The 18,325-nt window shown below is 42.2% G+C and overlaps 1 protein-coding gene across 9 annotated transcripts in view; it reads left to right on the top strand.

Annotated features, from left to right (window-relative positions):
- LOC119972445 (RNA-binding Raly-like protein) overlaps positions 1-18,325 on the top strand; it is a 1,269,223-nt gene that overhangs the window by 868,342 nt on the left and 382,556 nt on the right. The window contains exon 1 of one of the 9 annotated variants that reach the window (XM_038809152.1): positions 11,552-11,744. The exons of the other annotated variants lie outside the window; for them this stretch is intronic. Coding sequence (XP_038665080.1) covers positions 11,708-11,744 — 37 coding nt within the window. The 5' untranslated portion in view covers positions 11,552-11,707. Of the gene's footprint in view, positions 1-11,551; positions 11,745-18,325 lie in introns of those variants that run through there. 9 annotated transcript variants of the gene reach the window in all.

Here is an 18,325-nt window from a genome sequence, read left to right as displayed (position 1 = left end):
CTTGTGGCTAGATTTCTTATGCTGCAATATGCCACTGTTCATTTCTGAACACATACAGTACATGAGCTCCATTCATACATCAATATAATATTCACAATATGGAGTTGTAGAAAGTATTCTTTTACATACAACTATCAAAAAATGTAGGGCTGTATTAGAAAGTTAAAGGTGGGTAGCGGGAGTCGGGAAATCTGCCGGTTTGGGAAAATGCAAAATTTCTCAGGGAAAAGCACTGGGTCAAAATCCTGGAACTTCCTTCCGCCAGTGGTGAAGGAAGTGAATGTTTAAGGTGGCGGATGAGGTGCCAATCATGCAGGCTGCTTTGTCCTGGATGGTGTTGAATTTTTTGCGTGTTGTTGGAGCTGTATTCATTCGGGCAAGTAAAGAGTATTCCATTACACTCCTGATTTGTGCCTTGTAGATGGTGGACAGGCTTTGAGGAGTCAAGAAATGAGTTACTCACGACAAAACCCACAGCCTCTGTTCTTATAGCCACAGTATTTATATGGCTCGGCCAGTTAAATCTCTGATCAATGGTAACTGCCAGAATTTTGATGGTGGAGGATTCAGCGATGGTAATGCCATTGAATGTCAGGGGCAGATGATCAGCTTCTTTATTGCTGGAGATGGTTATTGCCTGCACTTGCGTGACACAGATATCACTTGTTACTTATCAACCCAAGCCTGACTGCTGTCCAGCTCCTGCTGCCTGTGAGCATGGAGTACTTCAGTATCTGAGGGCTTGTGAATGATATTGAACATTGTGCAATCAGCAGCGAATTTCCCCACCTCTTTAATGAAGAAACTGAAGATGATTGGGTTGAGGACATTACTCTGAGGAACTCCTTCACTGATGTCCTAGATCTCATATGATTGGCCTCTAGCAACTACAATCATCTTCCTATGTGATAGGACTGACTCCTACCCCACAGTGCAAATCTTTCTTGCTGATTCCCATTAACTACAACTTTGCTAGGGCTCCTGGAAGGATGCAAAACTGCCAACACAGGATGTACAAGCAAAGGATCAAGTTGAAATGCGTGAGCCCCAGTCCCTCAGGCGGCTCAGGCCTTCACATCAGGTTGCTACCAATAGCTGCAACCTCCTGGAACAAGATCTCCTACTCAATGGAACAGGTGAGGGCATGCATGGCCAGAGACCGATAAGGTTCTCTCCATAAGGAATGGAATTAACCAATGACCATCGATACCAACAGATGGGGGGTTGAGAAGGGACGGTTCAACCCCAAAGAATGAAAAACGAGAATTAAGAATAACTAACCAAATGCCAGAATGACCACTTCCAAAAGAACCTTTTCTTTATCAAGTTTTACCCAGAGTTTGGATGAAGGATTCCCAAAGATTTTTGTCACTGAGTTTTTAACGTGACATTTCTGGACCTGCTGTATGCATGTAGAAAAGAACTTGCATCTGTATGGAACCTTTTGCAACCTCAGGATGTCCCAAAGCACTTAAAGCCAGTAAAATACTTTTCAAGTGCAGTCACTGGTGTGATGCAAAATACTGGGTCAGCAATTTATGCTCAGCAAGATTACACAAAAGCAATAAAATAAATGGCACATAATTTGTTAATGTGTTCACTGAGGGATAAATATTGGCCAAGGTACCAAGAAAATCCCTTGGGAGGAATACTCTGCCAGGCCCGACGCCGTCGTGAAACCCGGAGAGGTTCACGACGGCGTCGGAGGCCGCACCTGGCCCCCTATTCTCCCCCCGCCGGGGGGCTAGGAGGGCCGTGCCGTGAATCTCGGCCGCCGGGAATGACGCGGCCGACGCGCCTAATGATGTCAGCCGCGCATGCGCGGGTTGGCCGGCTCCAACCCGCGCATGCGCGGTTGCCGTCTTCCCCTCCGCTGCCCTGCAAGACGTGGCGGCTTGATCTTGCAGGGCGGCGGAGGGGAAAGAGTGCGTCCCATTGAGATGCTGGCCCGACGATCGGTTGGCACTGATCGCGGGCCAGTCCCCTCCCAAGCACGGTCGTGGTGCTCACTCCCCTCTCCGCCCCCCAGAAGCCCCAAACGAGCATTTGCCGCCATGTTCACGACGGCAGCGACCAGGTGTGGTTGCCGCCGTCGTGAACCGGTCGTGAACGGCAGGCCGCTCAGCCCATCCGGGTCGGAGAATCGCGGGCCACCATGAAAAACGGCGGCCCGCGATTCTCCGAGCGGCGTGTCGCAACATTTTGGGAGGGGGTGGTGCCAGAGCGGCCCTCCCGCGATTCTCCCACCCGGCGTGGGAGCGGAGAATCGCGCCCCTTGTTCTTGTTCAAAAAGTTCCATGGGATCTTTTATACTCACCAGAGTGGTCATATAGGCCTTAATCATCAGACAGTGCTGTAGTCTCCCAGTAGCTGATATTGATATTCCAATCTATATTACGTGTTCAACCCTATGGAGTTGATATTGAACTGCCAAACATCTGACTTAGAGGCAAAATTCATTATTCAAATACAAAGTTATCATTGATATAACTCTAATCAGAGAGGATACTTCTAATCAAGGAAGGCTTTCTTCTTGTCAAGAATGGTTGATGAGAGTGATATCAAATGGGATATCAGTAGTGTCTGTGCAAAGGAATGTCAGTAAGCTTGGGGACCATGTGGACATTTATGTTTGCTTGTCTTAGTTCTTTTACATAATACAGACCCCTGTGTGCAACACTATGTCCCTTTACTCTGAAGTTATTGCTTATTTAGAAAGGAGCTGCAGAGCTCAAGGAGCTGTAAAGCAAAAGAGTTAACTGATATTATGTATTTATGCTCCACAGTCAATCTGAAATGAAATGAAAATGAAATTAAATGAAAATAGCTTATTGTCACAAGTAGGCTTCAAATGAAGTTACTATGAAAAGCCCCTAGTAGTCCCATTCCGGCGCCTGTTTGGGGAGGCTGGTACGGGAATTGAACCGTGCTGCTGGCCTGCCTTGGTCTGCTTTAAAAGCCAGCTATTTAGCCCTGTGCTAAACCAGTCCCTAATCTGGAGTCTTTTCATCTCCTTCTTCTGAAATTTGACTTTTGCACGATTAATTTGTATATTCACATGGATAAGCATGAACAGACTGCTATTGTTGGATATGAGTGCTAAGTAACCAGCAAATTAACAGTTTGTTATATATTACTTCAATCATGTGCTGCAAGACGTTACCGTCAGTAGTAGAATTAGTTTGATGCATCAGTTGGTGTGGGGGATAAAATCAGTTGTAAAACTAGTTTTCAATAATCATTTGTTGAGTAATGAATAAGTCTGATGAGGAATGTTTTATTCATTACTAATGAAAAGGTATGGAATAAATATTTTATTTGAATACCCTATAGCTTCAGATTTATAGCCGTGCAACTCTTCTGTAATGTTAAGCACCAGATATTACTTTTTCATCAATTAGTAGAAACAAATAAGGTGTAACTTAAATTACTAAATTTCCCATAATCATAAATATTTGTCACGAACTACTAAAACATTGTAACAGTAATGTTTTCACCCATGAACAAACCAAAACATGTGCTTCAAAACTCATTTATATGCTTGGTATTCACAGCTAGTCATTTTAACAAAACTGAGGGAATGCAATTCATTGACCAAAAGCACTAGATCTCCTAGTCAAAGGAAGACATTTAGAATGATACCAGGACTTCCTTTACTGCAAATTTTAATGTTTTAGCTGCATTTTCTTAATTTTGTTTTTAATTTTATTTCGTAGCTTTAATTAGGGTGACATATTTATTCTTATTATGTAACCTTGTTCTAAATTGCACTTTATAGTTCAGGCTGAAATAGCAACAATTCCAGTTGAATCATAAAACCTGAATGATTTTCTGCCTGTGTCACTATTTCAATAATATCAAAACTCATTTCTTCTGAAGCCTTTTGTTGTTTCAAGAAGATTTTAATGCTCCCATTCTCATTAATGTATCAGATGTATAACTAAATAATGTAATATTTGGTACTTGAGTAGAAAATGTATTTTTGATGAAGGGATGCATATAGTAAGCAGATCATCCAACATCTAGAAGGTCTATTAAAGATTTAACAGTTTTCTGTACAACTCTTCCCAAAATCTCAATCTTTTTGCAGTTTGTGTCAGCAGGCTGCATCAGCTCATTAAAGTGATAATTACCTTGAAATGCAATGTGGTACTGTAATTTCCTGGTAGCTTGAGTACCTGGTAAAATTGCCACAGGCGTGTCTAATTGCATGCTGCTTCCACTGCAGAAATTGGTTATAAAACTGGAAGAAACATTTACTCTGTAGTAATATAGATGGTTTTCTGCTGGTCTAGAATTGAGCTTTGTTTTTACTTGCTGTGGTTGACTAATGGTGGAGCTGTTTCCAGAAGAGTGTGCCATTACTATTATAGTCCATAATCTAAACTCTTTTTTTTCAATCAATCTGATGGCAGAAAGAGCATTTGAAAGAGTCATTACAATTGGGCAGCTGAAAAATATCTTCCTCCTCCTGACTTCTGTTTATGTGCTATCGGGCAATAAACAGTGAAATTACCTAACAAGCTATAAAATTGCTAATTAGTGTTGTGCATTTCTGCTTCATCTAGCCAGCTCCATGAAGAGCACATTTAATTTTATTTATAGAGTTTCAGGTGCTTGACATATTTCTGCTGATTAATGATTATTTTTGGCTATTTCATTGCACCAGTATATTTTTTATTCAAATCTTGTCTATGATATCCAGTTGCTCAGACAGGCAAAATTATGTTCGTCAGGCTTGAGGGTAGTAACAGAGGTTGTACTCACTGGGGATTCAAAGCTTTTAGCCTGAATTGCACAAATGCAATTTTTTGCAATTTGCTTGTAAATGGTCAGTGGTGCAGAAATGTCCAGCTATTTAACTGCGAGATACAGCGTACTGCACTCATCTCAAATGCCAGATAGAATGTACATTTAGCAAATAGATACACAGGGAATTTATAATTACAAATAAAATTTGTTTGGAAGATACTTGAGGTTGAGTAACGTATCGGGTTATGGTATAAAAGCATGATTGTTCTTTCAAAGAGAAAGCACAATGGGCCAAATGGTTTCCTCTGTCATTTGAGTTTCTTCCAAATTAATATTTTTATTTAATGATATCAAAAATATGTAGTTAGCTCAGTTGGCTGGATGGCTGATTCGTGATGCGGAGCGATGTCAACAGCGCGGGTTCAATTTCTGTATGGCCGAAGTTAACCTTCTCAACCTGGCCTAAGGTGTAGTGACCCTCAGGTTAGATCACCATCAGTCAGCTCTCTCCCAAATGGGGGAAGCAGCGCTGGTCCTCAGGAACTCATTTCCAATTGCATTCTACTAATTTCTCCATTAACATTATGCTAATTGTCAAAGCATTGCATGCAATTTTGTAACCACATTATGCAGTATTATTTTCTCTACCTCGGTGTCTTTCTCTGCACCATGCAATATCACTAATTTGAGACAGAATGCTTCTGAATTATTCAGCCTTACAAGGCTGATTTGTGACCATCTACTCAGAGGTATGAAAGAGTACCACAGTACCCAGCATTGACCCAGGGACTGGAAAGGACAACAGCAAACCCAGCACTGTTGACACTGCAAAGTCCTCCTTCCTAACATCTGGGGCTTGTGCCAAAATTAGGAGAGGTGTCTCACATTCTAGTCAAGCAACAGTCTGACATAGTCATACTCACAGAATTATACCTGACAATGTCCCATAGACCATAAACCATAAGTTATAGGAGCATAATTAGGCCACTTTGTCCATCGAGTCTGCTCCGTTATTCAATCATGGCTGATATTTTCTCATCCCCATTCTCCTGCCTTCTTCCCATAACCCTTGATCCCCATATTAATCAAGAACCTATCTATCTCTGTCTTAAAGACACTCAGTGAATTGGCCTCTACAGCCTTCTACGGCAAAGAGTTTCCATTGATTCACCACCCTCTGGCTGAAGAAATTCCTCCTCATCTCTGTTTTAAAGGATCGTCCCTTTAATCTGAGATTGTGTCCTCTGGATCTAGTTTTTCCTACAAGTGGAAACATCCTCTCCACGTCCACTCTATTCAGGCCTCGCAGTATCTTGTACGTTTCAATAAGATCCCTTTCCATCCTTCTAAACTCCAAAGAACAAAGAAAAATTACAGCACAGGAACAGGCCCTTCGGCCCTCCAAGTCTGTGCCGATCCAGATCCTCTATCTAAAACTATCGCCTATTTTCTAAGGATCTGTATCCCTCTGTTCTCTGCCCATTCATGTATCTGTCTAGATACATTATAAATGACACTATCGTGCCCGCCTCTACCACCTCGGCCGGTAATGTGTCCCAGGCACCCACCACTGTCTGCGTAAAGAACTTTCCACGCATATCTCCCTTAAACTTTTCCCCTCGCACCTTGAACTCATGACCCCTAGTAATTGAGTCCCCCACTCTGGGAAAAAGCTTCTTGCTATCCACCCTGTCTATACCTCTCATGATTTTGTAGACCTCAATGAGGTCCCCCCTCAACCTCCGTCTTTCTAATGAAAATAATCCTAATCTACTCAACCTCTCTTCATAGCTAGCGCCCTCCATACCAGGCAACATTCTGGTGAACCTCCTCTGAACCTTCCTCAAAGCATCCATATCCTTCTGGTAATGTGGCGACCAGAACTGTACACAGTATTCCAAATTTGGCTGAACCAAAGTCTTATGCAACTGTAACATGACCTGACAACTCTTGTACTCAATACTCCTTCCGATGAAGGAAAGCATGTTGTATGCCTTCTTGACCACTCTATCGACCTGCGCAGCCACCTTCAGGGTACAATGGACCTGAATACCCAGATCTCTCTGGACATCAATTTTCCCCAGGGCTTTTTCATTTACCGTATAGTTCGCTCTTGAATTGGATCTTCCAAAATGCATCACCTCGCATTTGCCTGGATTGAACTCCATCTGCCATTTCTCCGCCCAACTCTCCAATCTATCTATATTCAGTTGTATTCTCTGACAGTCCCCTTCACTATCGGTTACTCCACCAATCTTAGTGTCATCTGCAAACTTGCTAATCAGACCGCCTATACCTTTTTCCAGATCATTTATGTAGATCACAAACAACAGTGGTCCCAGCACGGATCCCTGTGGAACACCACTGGTCACAGTTCTCCATTTTGTGAAACTCCCTTCCACTACTACTCTCTGTCTCTTGTTGCCTAGCCTGTTCTTTATCCATCTGGCTAGTACACCCTGGACCCCATGAGACTTCACTTTCTCCATCAGCCTACCATGGGGAACCTTATTAATGCCTTACTGAAGTCCATGTATATGACATCTACAGCCCTTCCCTCATCAATCAACTTTGTCACTTCCTCAAAAAATTCTATTAAGTTGGTAAGACATGATCTTCCCTGCACAAAACCATGTTGCCTATCACTGATAAGCCCATTTTCTTCCAAATGGGAATAGATCCTATCCCTCAATACCTTTTCCAGCATCTTACCTACCATTGACGTCAGGCTCACCGGTCTATAATTACCTGGATTATCCCTGCTACCCTTCTTAAACAAGGGGACAACATCAGCAATTCTCCAATCCTCCGGTACCTCACCCGTGTTCAAGGATGCTGCAAAGATATCTGTTAAGGCCCCAGCTATTTCCTCTCTCACTTCCCTCAGTAACCTTTTGATATGTGGGAGGCTTTTAAAGAGAGGTTGATTAGAGTGCAGGACAGACATGCCCCTGTGAAAATGAGGGATAGAAATGGCAAGATTAGGGAACCATGGATAAGAGGTGAAATTGTGAGACGAGCTAAGAGGAAAAAGGAAGCATACATAAGGTCTAGGCGACTGAAGACAGATGAAGCTTTGGAAGAATAGATCCTTGGATAGATCCCATCCGGACCTGAGGACTTGTCCACCTTAATGCCTTTTAGAATACCCAACACATCCTCCCTCCTTATGCCGACTTGACCTAGAGTAATCAAACATCTATCTCTAATCTCAACATCCGTCATGTCCCTCTCCTTGGTGAATACCGATGCAAAGTACTCATTAAGAATCCCACCCATTTTCTCTGACTCCACGCATAACTTTCCTCCTTTGTCCTTGAGTGAGCCAACCCTTTCTCTAGTCACCCTCTTGCTCCTTATATATGAATAAAAGGCTTTGGGATTTTTGTTAACCCTATTTGCTAAAGATATTTCATGACCCCTTTTAGCCCTCTTGATTCCTCGTTTCAGATTGGTCCTACATTCCCGATATTCTTCCAAAGCTTCGTTTGTCTTCAGTCGCCTGGACCTTATGTCTAGGTATGGGGGTATGGGGATGACCTTGGCAAGATGTTAATCTTCATTGATGACATGTTGAAGGCTGCAAAGAAGATGTCGTAGTTTCTCCGCTCCGGGGAAGTACTGGACTACGAAGAGTACTCTGTCGGTTGTGTCCCGTGTTTGCCTTCTAAGGAGGTCAGTGAACTTTTTTGCTGTGGCGCGCTGGAACTGTCGATCGATGAGTCGAGCGCTATATCCCGTTCGTATGAAGGGATCTTTCAGCATCTGTAGATGTCTGCTACACTCTTCCTCATCTGAGCAGATCCTGTGTATACGGAGGGCTTGTCCATGGTTTCTTTAATGAATGGCTTCTTTAAGCTCTTCCAGTACAACTACAACACTGGCATCTACCTGGGAATGTGGTGAATTGCCCAGGTGTGTCCTGTACACAAGAAACAGGACAAATCCTATTCAGCCAGTTATCGCCCTAACAGTCTACTCTCCATCATCAGCAAGATGATGGAAGGAGTTATCAACAGTGCTATCAAGCGTCACTTACTCAGCAATAAGCTGCTCACGGACACTCAGTTTGGGTTCCGCCAGGATCACTCAGCTCCTGACCCCATTACAGCCATGGTTCAAACGTGGACAAAAGAGCTGAATGCCAAAGGTGAGGCGAGGGTGACTGCCCTTGACATCATGGCAGCATTTGACTGGGTATGGCATCATGGAGCTAAACTGGAGTAAATAGGAAATGGGGGAAAACTCTCCACTGTTTGGAATCATACGTGGCACCAAGACAAATGGTTGTGGTGGTTGGAGGTCAATCATCTCAGCTCCAGGACATCACTGCAGTAGTTCCTCAGGGTTGTGACCTGGGCCCAACCATCTTCAGCTGCTTCATCAATAACCTCCCTTCCATCATAAAGTCAGAAGTGGGGATGTTTGCGGATGACTGCACAATGTTCAGCACCATTCATGACTCCTCAGACGTTAAAGAAGTCCATGTCCAAATGCAGCAAGACCTGTACAATAGCCCGGCCTGGGCTGACAAGTGGCAAGTTATATTCACGCCACACAAGTGCCAGGCAATGACCATTTTCTACAAGAGAGGATGTAAACATTACCCCTTGACATTTAATGGCATTACCATCACTGAATATCCCACTATCAACATCCTGAGGGTTACAATTGATCAGAAACTGAACTGGATGAGTCATATTAATACTGTGGCTACCAAAGCAAGTCAAAGGCTAGGAATCCTATGACTTGTAACTCAAGCCCTGACCACCCCCCCCCCCCCCCCACAAAAAAAAAAAGCTTGTCACCATCTACAAGACACAAGTCAGGAGTGTAATGGAATACTCTCCACTTGCCTGGATGAGTGCAGCTTCAACAACACTCAAGAAGCTCGACACCATCCAAGACTCTTGATTGCTCCTCCTTCCACAAATATTTATCCCTCCACCACCAACGAACAGTGGCAGCCGTGTGTCTCATCTACAAGATGCACTGCTGGAACTTGCCAAGGTTCCTCAGACAGCACCTTCCAAACCCATGACCACTAACACCTAGACGGACAAGAGCAGTAAATGCCTGGGAACCTCACCACCTGGAGGTTTCCCCTCTAATTCACTCACCACCCCAACTTGGAAATATATCTCCGTTCCTTCACTGTCGATGGGTCACAATCTTGGAACTCACTCCCTAACAGCACTGTGGGTGCACCTCAGGGCATGCAGCGGTTCAAGATTGCAGCTCACCACCAGCTTCTGAAGGGCAGATAGTGATGAGCAATAAATGCTGGCCTAACCAGCAATACCCACACCTTCTAACTGAATTTAAAAAAAGATCAACTTCTTCAATTTTTGTTCACTTACCCTATGGGGGCACCTATCTCACCTTCAGTCAGTTCCTTATTTTCATTGGTTTAGTTGAGACTAGAGTCTTCCATAATATTCTTGCAGCCATTCTGTTAGGCCACTGGAAACCACCGCCCTACATGTGAAATGGGCACAGGTATCCAGTGTCCTGTGAACTCTGTTTGTTAGCAAGTACATCTTACATGGTTTAGAATGTTGTTATGATGGTTAAACATTGGTGTATGCAGAAATCTATTGGAAGTATTGTTTGAGTTTGGCTTCAGTCTGTACAATTCACAAATTTGCAAAGGCGTAGACTTAGGTTACAGCCCTGTAGTCACGTGACCTGGAGTCTCCAGGGATCAGAAATTAATATCCATGACTCCGCTGTCAGCAACCCTTGAGAAAAATCAGAGGTATATTAAAAAACTTTTAATGTGCCTGTTTATTAGTGCGGCACAGTGGTGCAGTGGTTACCTCTGCTGCTTCACAGCTCCAGGGACCTGGGTTCAATTCGTGCCTCAGGTAATTGTCTGTGCGGAGCCGACACATTCTCCCCATGTTTGTGTGGGTTTCCTGCGGCTGCTCCGGTTTCCTCCCACAGTCCAAAGATGTGTAGGTTAGGTGGATTAGCCATGAAAAATTTCACCTTAGTCTCAAAAGGGTTCGGTGGGGCTCCAGGGTTACGGGGTAGGGTAGAAATGTGGGCTTAAGTAGGGTGCTCTTTCCAAGGGCCAGTGCAGACTCAATGGGCCAAATGGCCTCCTTCTGCACTGTTGATTCTATGATTAATTATTTTGGAGATTGGACAAAAAGGCTGACCGACTGACAGTAAAGCATCAACCAGTTAGGTTTTTAAGACTCCTCTCACTTTCCAATGGGTGCGGGAAGGTGGTGCACCATGAGGATGAACGATCAATGGTGAGAAATTGGAGATAGGTGAGGTGATGAATCCTCCTGATACATTCAACCACAGTTGGCAATGCGCCATCCAGTTAATGTCAGCTTTCACCATTGTATGTGGGCGTAGTATAAATGTCTGTTCATGTGCACCTCTTTTAATTTAAAAACACAACAGGTGTGTCTGCACCCCTGGCTCAGGTGTAGTCAGGTATTTGGAAATGAAGCTACAGATTTGCATGTAAAATTCAGAATGCACGAACCATTGATGACATTGTCAGCTGCATGCTCAGCAATGGTGCACATACCAGTAAATAGTATGAACTCTTCTGAAAATCACTTAGAATATGCGAAATGCAGTTACAAAACAATATCTAGCAAGGGAACAATGGAAAATTCTGCTTTAAGATTGAGCAGAAACATAATTGGTTTGATGCACATTCTCCCTTTGTTTCATCCAGTCCTGTGAGAGCATTTTGTTTTACGTGAAACAGAATTAGACGAAACATCTCTTTCGGATTAGTAGTGAGAAAGACTGCAGAATAGAGTCTCTCCCTCCCCTGTTATTTCATGTGAATTGGTATCATCCAGCCTACCGCTGTCAGATCACTAGTCGGTGAGTAGAGCAACTGCCACCCTGAGAAGACGGGGAATCATTTTCATTAATTGTCTTGGAGTAGGATTACTGAGGAGGAAACCTGGACCCATTTAGAATGAGCATGGTTAAAGGCAAACGCCGCAACCAGAGATGTGAGTATTGTTGCTCAAACCGCAATTCGATCGAGGAAATTGTCACATCTAGTGAATTGGATAGTCTTGTTATCTAACGTTTCTTTAAATGAAATTCGGACAAGTCATGAATTAAGGTCACCGAGCAGATAAATAAAGTAATCTGTAAGGGGTTGCAATGTAGCGGTATGGAGGTCAGTTTATTAAGTAGAGGTGACCATTCTGTTTTGTTTCTTTTTTAAAAAAAACGGGCAAACTGCACAGTAGACATCAACTTTAAATTCCTTGCCGAATGCTCACTTGCTCCCTTCACACATTTAGTGATTAAAACATTGAGTTGATTAGAGTATAACTGACATTGTACATTGCAGTCTGGATGTCATGTATTCCGGTTATAAAATAGAGATGAAAGTTTATTTTTAAATCTAAATATTGCAACAGAGAGGTAATGGTAAAATAATAGTAAAATGAATGGGATATGATATTGTACTGCTATAGAAAATCAACGTATGCGAAAATGTCAAGGAAAAAGAGGAGATTGTTCGACATCAAATACTGATTTATGACGAATAGAGAGGCAGTTTTTCATGAAGGCTTCTGTTGAAAAGCAATGCAATTGCAATTCCACAAACTTCATTTACTTAAGGGCGATGAAACAATACGCCTTGAAGTTCAATCGGTTGAAAATGAGATTGAAATTAAATTTACCCAGCAAGGATTTTCTTTTCCCCCCGTTGAGATAAATAAAGAAGTTGATCCACCGCCTCTGGGGCAAATCAGGCAGTTTCACACCATGTTACAAATTGCCCTTGGAAGAAAACAGCAACTGTGCTATCAGTCTATTGAATGAGACAGCAGGGTGACAGCATCCACAGCATAATTCATACATTACTATGAAGAGAAAAATCATTCTGGTAACTTTTGTTGACAAGAACAAATCTTTGGGCAGTGGGAAAGAAGAAAATAGCCACATACATAGTACCAGGAGCTTGTAATGTGATTGATTATAAACAAACATCAAATATATTTTACATGCAGATGAAGTGCCATTTTTAAGCTTTAGTACTGCATGCTCAAGTTTATGCAGCACATGAACATGTTCTCTGTATTTCTTGTGCTCATACTGTCTGTATTGTAAATGTAGATTATGTTATGTCACTGCTTCATGCTACAATCACGCACCACATTTTGGTTTCAGACAAGCAGAAGCATCCCATCCTGATAGAACACTTTTTGGTAACAATCGCTGCTTCAAAGATAATTGTTTCTTATTCACCGCCGGTGTTTACATTTTTTGATTGATTCGGGATTAGTACATTGTGTATAACTTTGTGAGAAGAAGGATCCACAAATGTGGGACCAATCCCTATTTTAATGCTTACATGATTTTCGAGTTTTAAAATAGGATTTAATGATTACCTTCAGATTTTACTTTAAAACAAAGAGTGATAACTGTCGTGCAGGAATTTGAGAAGTTTCAGAATCTAATGATTCTGTTCTAGTATCGTAGAATGTCATTGCCCGAAGATATCTTGCCTGAGTGCAGATTAAGCCATTAATTAATTGCACTGTCTTTTTTGCACGTTGACTTTTTTCCATTTACAGATAATACATCTGAGCCATGTAAGACAAACGTCAGTATATTGTGTTGCTTCAATGCTTTGTGTCATGGAAGAGATGGACATTTATCTCTGATTCCTGACCTCAATCAGGCAAAGGCAGCAAGTCAATAAAAGGCCAAGTCAGTTCTTAATGGTTGGCTCAAGAGTCATATGGACAAGTAACTGAGAGCAGGTCAATGTGCAATAGAGATAAAATGAAGAAACACTTCCCTGTTGACTCGATTGGAACATGTGAATGATGAAGCTCTAAGATTCAGGCTCCGGGAGTTTCTGCTCAGTTAACTAATCTCAGCCAGCTCACTGATAATAATGCACTTAAATTGGCCACATTAACAGTGATTAGGAAGCAACATTTGAGCCAGGGGTTCCACTGCAAATTCGTAGTGGCTATAGAACCCTACCCTAACAGCAATCAATATACTCACAAGGGTGAGGAAAATTGGAGGGAAGAGAAATAATATGCTTTTAAATTGAAGTAAATAACCTTGGAATATGCTTTGGCAAGCATGTGCATGTCTGTCGGAGGGATGAGCCCAAAATTATATTTGGTCATGATAAGTGGTCAAGAGCTAGTTACTAAATCGGTGAACTGGTTGAATCAGAAAATTGAGAAATCTCATGCAAATATACGAATCAATGCATTGCATTTCTTTCACACTATTGTGATTTTTGAGGCCGTATTAATTTATTTTCTCTTAAAAGTAAAGACGTTCAAGGTTAAGATTCAAAATGGTGATAATGCAATGATTTAAAAATGAGTGGTGCCATGGTAAATAAGGGGTAAAATAATGTTTATAACTGTGACTGATTTTAAACATTTTGTGGCAGGGTTCCAATTACATAGCCCATGAGCAGAAAATAAATAGAATGTTTAACCTCTACAAGGAGAACAACAATACAAATTGAATAGTCTTTCTATTGGTTTAGTGTGTGCAATTTATTATTAATCTTTTGAGAACATATGACCACTTTTGCATTCGATTTTCATATTCCAGTATTAGTTTAGCTTATTTGAACACAGCAAGCAACTATTTCATGACAACATGCTGAATTTTGATTTTGGTAAAACATTTTTACAGGATGTTGTCAGAATGTCAAGATATCGAGTTCTATTAAATCATGGCTGTTTTATATCTTAACTGAAATTGTACCTTCAACAGGACTAAAGAAGATTAATACTCGACTTGAAACGTTAACTCTGGTTGGGATCTTCTGGTCCCACCTTGGGAATCATCATGAGCAGGACATAAAATTTGATGGACCAGCACAAGTTGACTTCTGGCTGGAGTTTCCAGTCTTGCGGTGGGTGGGACCGGAGCATCCCGCCCTCTGCTTCACTCTCCCCAGATGCTGCCTGACCTGCTGAGTTTTTACTTTCTGTTTTTATTATAGCTTTTCCCTACCTACACTGTCCAGACAACTTATGATTTTGTATATCAACTCTCCTCTCAACCTTCTCCAAGGAGAACAGTACCAGCTTCAAAAATCTGCCCACATCACTGAAACCTGTCTCCCCAGAATTCTTCATGTAAACAGTTTCTGCACCTTCCACTATTTCTTCACACCCTTCTCAAAGTATGGTGTCCAGAATTGGACACAACATTCCAGTTGAAGCTGAACCATTGTTTTTTCAATGTTTGCCATGAGTTCCTTGCCTTTGTACTTTATGCCCCTGTCTATAAGCCCAGGATGCTACTTTCCTTATTAAATGCTTTCTCAATCTTTCCTTCTAACTTAAACAATTTGTGCACACTGTACTCTCCCGGGTCCCTCGATTCCTTTTCAAATTGTACCCTTTGCATTGCCTATTCTTGTGCTTCCTACCAATGTATATTGCTTTATACTTCTCTGCATTGAATTTTATCTGCCATATGTTCATCCTTTATACTATGCCCTCTTGAAGTCTATCAGTCTCCTCCTTACAGTTCACAATATTTCCTAGATTTGCATCATCTGCATATTTTGAAATTGTGCCCTGTGCACACAAGTCCAGGTCGCTCACATTTCTTCATCCTTGTATTCCAGCCTCCTTGAGATCAAGGTGACCATTCCATTGTCCTTTTTGATTAAATGTTCCTGCAAATCTAAATCCATTTGCCCCCTGAACTTTGTTGCTCGTTCTGGGTGAGTGTGCTTTACACTCAATTGGCTCTGTTTTATTCCTTAGCTCTAGAGTCGCCAGGTATCTTTATGATACCGCCACGAGGTTCAAGTTCAAGTTCAGATCAATGACTCAATACACCAGTTAGTAAGTTCAAACAAGACACGTTTATTATTACACAGTTATTTGCTACTCATGCATATAATACTAAGACTAAACTGTTCCTACCACTACTAGGCCAATACTTATCTGAAATAAGGGAACTGCTGGATCAGGGAACAATGGCCTCTTGCTTTGTCCTGGATCCGCAGGCTTCCAGTTGGTGTTGACTAAAGGGGTCAGGAGTGTCTATTCTCGTAGCGTGCGTTGTATGACACTTACTTGTCGGTGTAGCAATTGCCAGACCTCTCCTTCTCACGTCCAAGTTCCTGGAGAGCTGCTGCAAAGGTGTTCTGCTGGGAGGGCCGGCTAAGAGAGAGAGCTGGGGTCGGGGTCTCTGTCTTATACTGTTTTGGGTTTCGCGCCCATCTGGGCGGACCCTCTATAAACTTGCAATCGATTGAGTCTCTTCCCAGTCAAACTGCTTGCTCCCATCCATGTGATTTACGGTGCTTTCTTAGTGTTATCGACATTGTGCGGGTCTGAAATATGAAATTTGATTTGATTTCTGGTCTGTACTGCATTAATTAATTCACATCAGTATGTTATTACTCAAAAATGAAGCCAAAAATGTGACATAATGCCCCAAGGATTATTTTAACAACAGAAAATGGCAATAACTGCAAAAGATAATTGAGAGATTTATAACTCTGCACATTTTCGGGGGCTTGGCATAATTGATATCATGTTAAAAGTCTTCAGTTACTTAAAAGAGATTTGGCAGTTCTGTTTGGACTGATGAGATACAAAGATCCCGTTACTGAGGTCAGAGATCCTGGACTTGGTGACATCTTTTTCCATGTTTTCTCATGGGATGTGGCCATCGCTGGCAAGGTCAGTATTTGTTGCACATCCAAAATTGCCCTTGAGAGGGTGGTGGTGCCTCCATGAACTGCAGCAGGTACGCCCGCAGTACTGTAAGGAAATGCATTCCAGCATTGTGATCCCGTGATAGTGAAGAAAAGGTGATAGTGTTCCAAGTCAGTTGGTTTCCACGTGTGCTGTCCTTTTTCTTCTCGGTAGTTGAGGCCACAGGTTTTGAATGCTGTGTCGAAGGAGCCTTAGTATGGTGCATCTTGTGTATCGTCAAAACTGCTACCACTGTGTGTTGGTGGTGGAGGGAATGACTGTTTAAGTTGTTAATGGGGTATCGATCAATCCATTGAATCCCTACAGAGCAGAAGGAGGCCATTGGCCCATTGGATCTGCACAGGCCCTTGGAAAGAGCACCCTACTTAAGCCCACGCGTTTGTTTTGGATGGTGTCAAGTACCTCGAGGATTATTGGAACTGCAGTCGCTTAGGCATTTGAAGAGTATTCCATCACACTCTTGTCTTAGAAACATTGGAAACATAGGACTTAGGAGCAGGACGAATAACAGAAGAAATATAAGCAGGAGTAGGTCATTCGGCCCTTTGAGTCTGCTTTGCCCTTCAATAAGATCGTGGCTGATCTGACTGCAGGCTCATCCCACCTACCCCCGGTAACCTTTCACCCCCTTTGTATCAAGAATCTATCTACCTCTGCATTGAAAACATTCAAAGCTTCTGCTTCCACTGCCTTTTGAGGAAGGGTGTTCCAAAGACTCACTACTCTCGGAGATGAAAATTCTTCCCATCTTAAATGGGTGACACCTTATTTCTAAACAGTAACCACTAGTTCTAGATTCAGCCACAAGAGGAAACATCCTCTTCACATCAACTCTGTCTCAAGACCCACAAAACTCTAGCAGATGCAAGCCTAGCTTGTCTAACCTTTTCTCGAAAGATAACCTGCCCATTCCTGGTATTAGTTTAATAAACCCTCTCTGAACTGCTTGTAATGCATTAATTTCCTCCTTAAGTAAGGAGACCAATACTTTACGTAGTGCTGCAGATGTAGTCTCACAGTGTCCAGTACAGCTAATGCATAGCCTCCCTACTTTTGTATTAATTTTCCCTCGCAACAAACAATAATGTTCTGTTAGCTTTCCTAATTGCATGCTGGACTAGCATATTAACCACTCATAATTCATATGCTAGGACACCCAGATCCTTCAGAACTTAAGAGCTGTGTAATTTCTTACCATTTAGATCATTTGCTTCCTTTTTATTCTTTCTGCCAAAATAAACAGTATTCCCACATTGCACTCCATTTGCCATTAAGCCTCTCCACTTTCCAATAAGATCATGGCTGATTTGCTCGTGGTTTCAATTCCACTTTCTTGACTGGCTCCTATTAACTTTGACTCCCTTGTCAATCCAAAATCTATCCAACTCAGCGTTCAATAAATTCAATGACACAGCCGCCACTGCTTTCTGGGAAGCTCTTGACCAAGGCCAGTATTTATTGCCCACCTGTAATAGTCCTTAATTACAAAGGTTGTGGTGAACTGTCTTTTTGAACGACTGCAGTCTGTGTGGTGAAGGTATGCCCATGGTGCAGTCAGGTTTTGAACTCCGAGATGATGAAGGAATGGTGATGTATTTCTATGTCAGGATGGTATGTGACTTGGAGGGGAACTCAGAGGCAGTGGTGTTCCAATGTCCCTATTACCTTCCTTTTGACTTTAGACGGTTGTAAAGTCAGTAGTGTGTCTGATCCCATCAAATTCTTGATGGCTGACTAGGTTCAAATTAGTCCCATCTCTGCCAGTGAATATATAAGCATTGCTGATGGAAGTTCATCTTAATGAGGCATTCCTGCTGGCAATGAGAACAGAATTGAAAACCAGCAGGGTT

Source organism: Scyliorhinus canicula, chromosome 10, assembly GCF_902713615.1.
Source record: "Scyliorhinus canicula chromosome 10, sScyCan1.1, whole genome shotgun sequence".
Classification (NCBI taxonomy): domain Eukaryota; kingdom Metazoa; phylum Chordata; class Chondrichthyes; order Carcharhiniformes; family Scyliorhinidae; genus Scyliorhinus; species Scyliorhinus canicula.
Note: the sequence above shows the minus strand (reverse complement) of the source record. Positions and strands in the feature narration are given on the sequence as shown.